Source organism: Nicotiana tomentosiformis, chromosome 6, assembly GCF_000390325.3.
Source record: "Nicotiana tomentosiformis chromosome 6, ASM39032v3, whole genome shotgun sequence".
NCBI lineage: Eukaryota > Viridiplantae > Streptophyta > Magnoliopsida > Solanales > Solanaceae > Nicotiana > Nicotiana tomentosiformis.
In genome coordinates this window covers 8,427,210-8,438,675 of record NC_090817.1, presented here as the reverse complement: position 1 = coordinate 8,438,675, position 11,466 = coordinate 8,427,210, and the positions used below count along the sequence as shown (strand labels likewise).

General features: G+C 35.0%; 1 protein-coding gene across 5 annotated transcripts; it reads left to right on the top strand.

Annotated features, from left to right (window-relative positions):
- The first annotated feature begins 4,252 nt into the window (after positions 1–4,252).
- LOC104101697 (uncharacterized) lies at positions 4,253–8,873 on the top strand. Of its 5 annotated transcripts, XM_033657508.2 has the most exons (6): positions 4,289–4,568; positions 5,019–5,063; positions 5,381–5,426; positions 5,537–7,099; positions 7,301–7,445; positions 7,897–8,873. In XM_033657508.2, exons 4-6 carry the CDS (start codon positions 5,567–5,569, stop codon positions 8,532–8,534), a joined length of 2,316 nt encoding a protein of 771 aa, XP_033513399.1. In that variant the 5' UTR covers positions 4,289–4,568; positions 5,019–5,063; positions 5,381–5,426; positions 5,537–5,566; the 3' UTR covers positions 8,535–8,873. The 5 variants fall into 5 exon arrangements, with proteins under 5 accessions (XP_009607488.1, XP_033513399.1, XP_070033181.1 ...); XM_009609193.4 differs by lacking the exon at positions 5,019–5,063 and having other exon boundaries at positions 4,253–4,568; XM_070177080.1 differs by having other exon boundaries at positions 5,381–7,099.
- Positions 8,874–11,466: the final 2,593 nt, after the last annotated feature.

The following is an 11,466-nucleotide window of genomic DNA, read 5'->3' as shown; positions in this document are numbered from 1 at the left end:
ACATAATATCCAAACCTTAATGGTTGTTAACCTTCTCTTCTTGGTCTATGTTTGGCTATAGAATACTCCTCATCTTCTGGTTCAACTTCAGGAGTCTCAACTTCAAGAATTTCAGCTTCTGTCTCAACTTCAAGAGTTTCAACTGTATTTTGCTCCAAAGTTGATGAGCTTGGCTCAGAATGAATGCCAATCTCAATCTCCACCTGGTTCTGTGTACTCTTTCATTTATATGTATTACAAGAACTAAAAGACTCTTTTCTAGAATGTAACATAGATGATTCATCAAAGGTTACATCTCTGCTAATTATAAATTTTGTTGTCGTGGTATGAGGATACCATAGTCGGTATCCTTTCACCCCAGATGCATACCCAAGGAAAATGCACTTTTTAGCCCTTGGCTCTAATTTTTCATCATTTACATGCATGTATGTAGGGCAACCAAATATCTTTAAATCAGAATAATTAGCAGGAGTACCTGACTACATTTCCTCTGGAGTCTTAAAGTTCAAAGGTACAGAAGGAGCTCGGTTGACAATATAACAAGTTGTAGAGATAGCTTCTGCCCAAAAGGCATTTGTCAACCCAGCATTTGAAATCATGCAACGAGCCCTTTCCAAAAGAGTTATATTCATCCTTTCTGCCAAGCCATTATTTATTCTAAGTTGTTTAACCTGTTTTCTTGTTTGCTTCTCAATCAAAACTTTCCATTGTTTGAAATTTAAGAAAATATCACTTTTATTTTTCAGAAAATAAACCCAAACTTTTCTTGAATAATCATCAATGAAAGTTAACATATACTTGGCACCACCTTTTGATGGGGTACGTGAAGGACCCCAAAGATCTGAATGAATGTAATCCAAAGTACCTTTTGTTCTATGAATCGGTGGAGATTTGAAGTTGACTCTTTTCTGCTTCCCCGAACACACAATGTTCATAGAATTCCATATTTCCAGTTTGGCCACATAAGAGACCTTTTTTGCTGAGGATGGAAAGACCTTTTTCACTCATATGCCCCAATCGCATATGCCACAATTTGGTGATGTCAAAATCTGATTTACCTGATATTGAAACTGCAGCAGCACCTGTAACAGTAGATACCAAAAGAGTATACAACGTACCAGATCTGCGTGCTTTCATGATCACAAGAGCACCATAAAACATTTTCAGAACTCCACCTTTACTTGTGTACTTGCACCCAAGAGATTCTAGAGTGCCCAAAGAAATGAGATTTTTTTTCAAGTCAGTAACATGTCTAACATCGGTGAGAGTTCTCACCACACCATCGTGCATTTTGATTCGGACTGTACCTTTTCTAATAACTTTGCAGGCAACATTGTTGCCCATCAAGACAACTCCACCTCCAATAGATTCATATGTGGTAAATAAATCCCGATTGGGACACATATGATAAGAACAACCCGAATCTAAAATTCACTCATTGTTAGATTTGAAACTATTATTAGTTGCTAAAAAAATAGTTCCCTCAGTCTTATCAGCAGCTACACTTGCTTCGGCAGTGTCAGTATTTTTGTGCTCATTTTTCTTTTCTGTATGCTTTTCTTTGTTTTTTAATTTAAAGCATTCAGAAATAATGTGATTTTTCTTATGACAATATTTGCACATGACATTTCTGTATCTGGATTTTGACCTTGATTTAGTTTTTTCACTACTTGAATCTTTCTTATTGGATCTACCTCTTATGAATAAGCCTTCCCCTTGGTTCCCACTAGTTTTTCCAGTAATATCTCTATCTATTTATTCTTTTGATTTCAAAATAGATTTGATATCTTTATAAGAGATATTATCCTTTCCATAAAGCATAGTATCTCTTATATGTTTGAACGACTGGGTAAGGAAACAAGCAATAACACATCTTGATCTTCATCTTTGATTTCAGCATCTATGTTACTTAAATCCATAAGAAGAGAATCAAAAGTATCAAGATGTGTAAGTATAGAGGTACCTTCAGCCATACGAAAAGTGTAGAGTTTTTGTTTTAGGTAAAGCATGTTTTCTATTGTTATTTTAATATATAGGGTTTTAAGCTTTTCCCATATACCTTTGGCTGAGCTTTCTGCTGCAACTTCACGCAAAACCTCATTTGAAAGATTTAAAATAATACATGTTTTTGCCTTTTTGTCTATGACGGTAAACTCCTCGTCCGTCATTTTATCCGGCATCTTCTCCTTTTCTTGCAGTGCCAAATCTAAGCCATCCTGAATTAGGATAGCTTCCATCTTTAATTGCCACATTTCGAAGTTTGAACTTCGGTCAAATTTCTCAACATAAGACTTTGTTAGAGTCATTTTGGCTATTTAAACTAACCCAGTTAGATCTGGCTCTGATACTAATTTGTTAGGATCGGGTTACCGGGTAGCGCAGAATTTAGCCAAACAACGTTATAGTGACAATAATAAAGACAATGCAAGTTGATAATAACGGCAATTAAAGAAAATAAAGAAGACACAAATTTAACGTGGTTCGATCAAGGGGACCTACGTCCGCAAGCGGAGAGGAGCAATTTTAATATACCAACAAGAGTACAAAATTAGAGTAAATACTCTAATTAGTCCCAAATACCCCAAGCGAATAACCTCACAAGATCACTCCAAAGAAAGGGTTCACACAAGTGTTTCTCAACACTCACTCTCTTACAAAATACTCTATAATGAAATAAAGGAGGAGAAAGAAAGACAAGAGTGAAAAGCTCTTGAATTGGTGTGTTTTCAAATGAGGAAAAACTCTTTTATTTATAGCAAGAAATCCTTGGCCTAATAGTGGATATTATGTCATGACAAATATCATGATCCACAAATTTTGTTACAGTGGATATTATGTCATGTCAAATGTCATGAAAATTTGGCCTCCACTTGAGAAGAAGCCAAATTAATGGCCATATTACATATTCAATAGGTACCGATGTTAATTAAGCTGTCAAAATGAAAATTGAAACCAAATTTGAGAGGCGTATTATCCCGGAAGGAAAAAAGAAATGTGTGAAGTCATTATTATACAAAGTATAGCAATAATAAAAGGAACTTATTTCCAAAACAAAAAGAAACTCATTGGTAATTGGATTAAGATTTCATTGTATAATTTAATGGTACAGACAATCTGAAAGCTCCTCATTAAAAATTGTCCCCTGCAGAGAATACGTTCCAAAAACAACCAAACGATTGGCTACATATATTTAATTAATTCACAGACATTTTCATGGTAGTTTCTCCTTGTAAGTTACTGCACAGTCTCAAGTTTGCTACATGTCTCTTTCCTAAGAGCCCGTTTGGACATAAGAATTTTTTATTTTTTGTCGAAATCAGTGTTTGACCATAAAATTTTCAATTTTCACTTGAAGATGAATTTTAGAAATTTTCGAAAATTTTAAAAACTCCAAAAAGTTATTTTTCAAAACTCACTCAGATTACTCAAAAAAATTCAAAATAACCCAAAATTATATTCATGTCCAAACACAATTATAATTTTCAAATACCATTTTCACTTGAAAAATATTTTCACTTTTTTTTTGGAATTTTTCCATTCTTATGTCCAAACGCCCACTAAGTCTGTGATAATAAAAATTTACTCACATTTGGTATATACTGTTTATATCAAATTTATTAATAAATTATACTTAAATGTTAAATTAAGGTATATATTTAGTAATCATGATTAAATAATAACTATACACATGTTAACTCCGTCTATGTGAGATTACTCATATTGCTAGTTCTATGTCTGGATAAAGGAGAAGGGTTGTGGTAGGTTGACAACCAGCGTAAATATTATCAATTTATGATAAATAATAACAACTTAGTCTATCCCAACTTGCTTAGGAGTGAGACATAGTTATTGTTGTTATAACAGTGAGTGCACATATTATGTATTTATCGGAATATGAACGCCATATGTTACTCCTCTGTCGCAAATTATGTGGCGAAACTCGAATTTGGAGAGTCAAATTTCTTAATTTTTATCGTGAATTCGGATATAAAATCTGTAAATTTTGTGAAATAAAATTTAAATATTTGGAAGTTACGTAAAAAATAATATAAATCACAATAGTTATCAATTCAAAATATATATATAAAATATATTAAAAAGATCAATAAAAAAAATTAGTTTACTCTCGAAATTCGAACTCCGCCGCATAAATTGGGACAGAGGGAGTATTAAGTTTTTCCATCTTGATCCGCCTTCTCTCATCAATATTTCTAGTCTAATTTTCCAATAACCCTTTTTATTTTGCCATATCCAATTAGTCTTAGGTACACTTCAGCTCACATGGGAGTAAGCATCATCCTCAACCGCCACCCACAATTCACATTAAAATCTGTCTTCTTTTATTGCTAATATATTAATTAAGCAGAACAAAGTTGAATAAATAGAAAATTCCTTAAAGTCTAAGTTCTTGAAAATAAAGGGACATTCTCATATTCATTTTCATATAGTAACTGTGACAGTGGGGTGGACTGAACCAAAAAAGTCAAGATTTACCAGCTACTATTTTGGTTATAGGATCTGGGGTCTGTTCACTCTTTTGCTAACACAAATTTAAAGGGCTAATTCAGGTGAGAATTAATGAGAATATGTTCGTTGTTGCTATTTTGTGTGTGTGTGTGTGTAAATTCATCACTTTGATCTTTCTGGTTGTTCCAAGATTTTCATTTGCACCTGTGAGTGTGTGTCTGTGTGTGTAAATTCATCACTGTGATCTTTTTGGTTGTTCCAAGATTTTCATTTGCACCTGTGAGTGTGTGTGTGTGTAAATTCATCACTGTGATCTTTTTTGGTTGTTTCAAGATTTTCATTTGGGTGCATTTGATTACATTTGTTTGGTCCTTTTTCTGTTCATTTCTCCTTTTGTATAGATGCTAAGGTAAAAAAAGATCATTGTTTGATCAAATGATAAGCTTATACATGAACTTACTGGAACAAAAATGGAGTCTTTAAGCTGTTTTACAGTCTTCTTAATAACTTGTAATTTTGTCATTTGAGATGTAATTATTATTGTTGTTTAGGTCACGGGTTGGAGCCGTAAAAACATTCTCTTGCATAAATCCAGGGTAAGGCCGGGCCCGCGTACAATAGACCTTTGTAGTCCGACCCTTTCTAGGACGGGGTTAGTGCTTGGCGCTGCCCTTTTTTAATGATATTATTTTTTGTTTATCACAGTTGTAGCTATCTCTTTCATTTGTCTCTTTTCCCTCTTATTTATCCGTTATTCTTTAAAGATTAGGAAGAATATAATGAGAATTAAGAAATGAATACTCATAATTCTAATTTGAATATTTCAGAGGAGATGAATCTATTCAATTTTTGAGAAGTTTATATTTGTCTTTATAGATGGCAACTAATTCTTTATATTTGGTTCTGCTTTCAGTGACTCAAACCTTTGAAAGTTTCTTCAAGACAAAGAATTAGTTTATGTGAGTACATTTGGCAAATCTTATTAGTTTAAAACATTCAATATGTTTGTTGTTTTTTCAAGATTTTATGTCGATATCTGACTAATTCTACGTGAAATTTTATGATATAGAATATATCTCAAGATAGTCTGAGATCAGTTATGTACAGATCATTTGTCACTTGTGATAATCCCAAAGGTGTTATTGAAGGTAAGACAATTAAAAAATCCAAGATTGACCCTCAAAATATGGAAGATCATAAAGTTGGAAAACAAAAGGATTCTAAGGATATTGCAAAAGATTTGTTGAAAGGAGCTCTTGATTTACAAGAGTCAATAGTTATGCTGGGGAAATTGCAAGAAGCTTCAGAATATTTGACAAAGTTGAGGAAAATGGGAATTGGAAGGACCAAATCCGAACGCGTTGCAGATCACAAGTACGATAAGGTGGAGTTTGAGAAGCCAAGATTTTCTGTTGATGGTTCGCGGGATTGTTATGATGAGTTAAGGGAAGCGATAAGAGATGGTCTTGCTAGACAAAATTTGTTGCCGTCATGTTCAGAGAAGGCTCGTATCGATAGAAGAAAAGTAGAGTTATCTCCGGATTTCCCCTCTACTAGCTTCACTAGCTCGAGTGAGTCATCGATAGAAAAGTCTCGTGTTGTTGATGGGAAAAAAGTGGTTTTATCACCTGATTTCCCGTCCACTAGCTCAAGCCAATGTTCCATGGTTCAATATCAAGAGTTTGCCTCTTTTGACTCTTCTCCAGAAAAGACTCAAAAGGAGAAGCCGAAAGCGCCAAATTTGATTGCAAGACTAATGGGACTTGAAGAGATTCCCACAACACAGAAACAACTAGAGAAGGATAAGGTTTTGAAGCAGAGAAGGCCTATATTTGAAATAGATTTGCCAAAGGCAAAGAAGCCGCCTGTCATCGGTCAGAGGGCGGATCCAAAACGGAGAACATTGGATGGAATCATTGAAACCATGCAATTCAAAGGCCTTTTGAGAAGCAAGTGTATTGAGGGATCTAATAATGTGATCTCTCATCAAACTAGTGTTTCTCATTTCTTGAAAAGTTTTGCCGATGATGCTCCACCTATTGTGATCATGAAGCCAATGTACGCTCCAGAAATGCAGGCACAAAAGTTTCCTTCAGACACTAAAGAGACATTTGGAAAATGGAACTCAAAGGAAGAGAATTCACCTGTGAATTTCACTATTTACCGGAAATTGCAGACACGGAAGGTTCAGAAGACTAACTTCATCGACGAAAAAGGATCCAAGGAGGGTGGTGTAGCGCCTTCACGTCAAAAGACTAATGAAGTTGTCATTAATGGAAAACTGCCTTCTACAAAGAATAGAGATTCTTCTCCTGTAAAGAATAAGCAACCAAAGAAAGAAGCGATAGAAAAAAAGGTTGAGAGAACTCAACGAGCTGTTGGCGCGAAGAAATCTGGAGAAATGAAAAATGCTGATCTCAATAACACTGCTAAATTTCAGGATCAAAGCAAGAAGACCACTGCTAAAGTGAGGAAACCTGAGCGAAAGCCGAATACACCAGATAAACTTGTTGCGCCGCCAAATAGTACTATCTCAAAGCGCGTCAAATCCATTGCAACTAATAACTCCAGAAATAGGAAGAAGAATGTCAAAACTGAAAAGTCTATCAAGAGTTCCTCCATTGTTCCTATGGTAAGTGCACCCTTATACCCTTTATCTTGAAGTCTTAATTAATTTTCTTCAATAAATTTTATTACCCCAAATGTTATTATTATTCGGATAAGATTACAGTCACAATTTTAGGGACACGAGAAAGTGGCTCTTACCTGTCGAACTTTATTTAGAGAGAGCTTCTTTTGTATTTGTCAAGACTAATGGAATATGTCGATGCAGGTTGAGATTATGGAACACAAGGATGACAACAACCAGATTGTGCACGCAGTTGATCGAGACAGTAATATAACCATAACCAAGATTACATCCTCTGAAGAGATTCCCTGTGAGGAAGTGACTGAAATCTTTGAAAATGTTGTCATTGGTAAGGCCCTCGTTTCGATATGTTTGACGTGGTGTCATGTAATCAGTATCAATTTTGCATTGTCTTGTGCTTTAGGCAACCTTTCGCAAATCTTCATTGTGAATTATGATAGCTTATTCAGTTAGTTCGCCGCTCAGTGAACCAGGTTAGGAAACCTTCGAGTAGCAACTGAAGTTCATCTAGCTTAAACTTATATGCCATTTTGAAGACAGACACATAAACTTCGTTATTACTATTATAGGTTCACCGTCTCTATATAGGTCCATCTACCTCTTTCCTTATTCGATCTCTTCAGAGGACTGCAATAAAGAAATGATTATGAAAAAGGTTCTTGCATCTTTACAAGTTACGGAGAAATGTATCTTCTACTACTCTAGTTATTGATCCGAGTAGATTAATCTCTAGTCGCGGTACAAATACTTACATCATACAATGATTTCTTCTATTGCAGATAATCTTAATACTGATGAAAGTTTCGCATCCGAGTCTACCGTGCCATTTATCCAGTGTGACCATGACATCCCCCTAATGGAGCACACCAGCTATCAAGTTTATCTACATTCAACTGAAAAGGAAGACCTTAAATCTAGAGCGACTACACGACACATACTGTTGAGCAACGAATCATTCCTCAGTCGAGCAGAGGAGCTTTTCGATACTGATGCATGGGAACCAACAGTATGGAAAACAATTAGTGTCGACAATGAAATGGCGGAAAACACACTCTTATTGGATTGTGCCAATGAATTATTAGAACATAAAAGGTCTCAGTGTACCCTGGCAGTATCGAAAAATCCCATTAAGACGCGGAAAATTTCCATCTCCTTTGACAAGTTGGTGAATGATATATGCGACAAGATTGAAGTCTTGAGAAGTTACAATAAGGTTGATGGCAATAACCTTTCAGTTGACACTCTTTATGCTTTGCATGAAAGAGATATATGGTGCAATGAAGTAGTTAGTACAACATGGGATCTTGGTTGGAGAAATGGATTTACTTTAGATGAGGTTGAACAAGTAGTGACTGACATTGAGAAGCATCTTTTAACTGGAATTATCGACGATGTACTTACTGAGTTCGTACTATAGTGACTGTACATATTCAGGTTGACATACACAACAACAACATACCCAGTATGATCCCACATGTGAGGTCTTGGGAGGGTGGGGTGTACGCATACCTTACCGCTACCTTGTGTGAGGTAGATAGGTTGTTTCCGATAGACGCTCGGATCAAGAAAAGCAGGTTGACATACATAATGTGTAAATAATAAATCTTTTACTTCATGGGGTGTATAGTATTAAAAGCTGGTTTTTTGGAGTTACAGAATAACACAAAGCTGAATAGTTCTAATAATTTGTTGCTGAATTGATCTTCAGAGTTGTAAATTTATTGCTGAAAAAGGAATATAGTGATGTCTTTCTATACATGATTTATTTGATTGCATTTCCAAAGCTTGATCAATCTTCTCTACTTTTCCAGGGAACAATAAACTGCATTTGAACAAATATCTGTTCTTTTATAACCATCTGGTATCCCATGTTCAGAACCAGAGGGGAACTAGGATTTTTAGTTTATGGATTTTGGACCATAATCCTTTTATTGGATTCTAAATAGACTATTTGTACATATGAATTTTTTAACACAAATACAGGGTTTGAGCCAAAGCTATTGGGTTTTGCCGAACCCGTAGCTATAAGGCTGGCTCCGCCCCTGTTCGGACCCACTGGCCCGACTAATTCGTATTCTCGGCGCTTATGGTCCGTTATAGGGGGAACCACTCTCTACCAGGGATTTCTCCATTCCCAATGTTTCAACAAGACTTTTGATTAAGGATGAAGGAAATAGTGGATAATTATACATATAGAGAATATTGATTTGCTGTTATAATGGGAGTCTTGGAGCAGCAGTGAAGTTGTCTCTGTGTGACCTACGTCACGGGTTCGAGCCGTAGAACCCCACTAATGCTTGCAGTCTACATCACACCCCTTAGAGCTGCGGCCCTTCCCCGGACCCTACATGAATGCGGGAGGCTTTGTGCACCGGGCTGCCCTATGTTTGAAAGATGAAATATCAACAATTAAGGAATAAATCAGACATCTTGGAGTATGCACTATCAATATGGTCATAGCTTATCTGGAGCTTGTTAGTCGCAATTGATTGAGAAAATATCATTACGCAATAATCATAGTAGGTTCTAAACATGTTCTGTTGAAATGATTGCAAGTATCAAATAAAATTTGAAGTTTATTTAAGGCACAATACATATAGTTTGAGTTGCTTGATTACATAGAACTTATTTACTTCATGACTGATTAGTATAAATAAAAATATTATCATAATTTTATTTAAACACAACACTAACTACAGTCATGTTAACCTCTCAAATTTCAACCTCACATATTTCCTTGATATAGTACTATATAACAACCATTTCATTTACAATAATGAAAAAAATGAAAATATTGTCTTTGATCCTAACAAATATTTCTTTGGTGATTTTACTTATACTGACTGTAAAAAAATTTACTTGTTGTAACATGTTACCTACCTCATTTTCAGGTTATTAATCTTACTATTATATGTAGGAGTTAAATTTAGAATTTAAATAATTCTAAAAATAAAAGAAAAACGATTGGAGTTGGTATAATAAATGTACGACGCATACCAACTAGTGGAGTGATAAGTACTCCTTTATCTTTCACCAGGGGTCTCGGGTTCGAATCCTAACTATGGAGTCACCCTTGTTAGAGAATGCTTTACCATCTCCTTGTTAGGGAGCGCTTTACCCTCCAATGTGGGACTTCGCGACGCGAATCCGAATTTAGTCAGGCCCCAATGTGGGTACCGGACAGCGGGCAAACAAAATATATATATATATATATATATATATATATATATATATATATATATATATATATATATATATATATAAAATACATATCTTTACATACATTCTTATCATTAAAAGGGTGTTTGGCTAAGCTTATAAGATGGTCAAACTAGCTTAAGCATCTTTTGGCTTATCTACGCGTTTGGTAAAAATCCAAAGTGCTTATAAACCAAGTGCTTAAGCTAAAATCAGGGGTTAATTTCACTGATGGTCATCCAACTTATTATTTATTTCATAAAAGTCACTTAACTATTTTTTATCACTTAAAAGTCACTCAACTTTACCTTTGTAACTTAAAAGTCATTCTAGTTCAAAATCTACAAAATATCCAACAAAAAATATGACATGACATTACATTTAATTAAAAAATCTAACAATAATGCCACATAAGTTTAAATAGACCATATCTAAGTTAGACCCATTTCTTCTTTAGCCCGATTTGACCTATAACCAAAATGGATTATTAATATTTGAACAATTAACTGGACTAGCTGTCACGACCCAAAATCTCACCTGTCGTGATGGCGCCTATCTCAATATAGGCAAGCCGACAATCTCAATAAACCACCATATCTTTTAAAATTTGAAAACATAATAATTAAATTCAGCGGAAGAAATATCACAAATACAAATATAACACTCCCAAACCCTGATGTCACTGAGTACATGAGCATCTAATATGAATACAATGTCTGACTGATAAAAAAAATCATTGTCTGAAAGTATAGAATAGTACAATAACTGAAGGAAAGAGAGACAAGGTCAGCGGACGCCAAGCAGCTACCTTGATTGTCCCCAACATAATTAACTTTGAAATCTAGCAGCAGCCATATCCGAGAGACCTAGATCTGCACACGAGGTGCAGAGTGTAGTATAAGTACAACTAACTCAATAAGTAACATGACTAACCTCTAGGCTGAAAGTAATGACGAGTTCCGCAGGTACAGTCCAGTATAAATAATGGTACAAAAATATTGGTATGCTTTAAAGTTCAACAGTTAAACTCAGTACAAGTGAAATAGATAAATACTGCATGATATGAGGAATATGACATCTCAGTAGAAAGATCTCAGGAATATTGTTTATGGTCAATCCAGCCCAGGGGTGTTCCGACCCGTATATATATA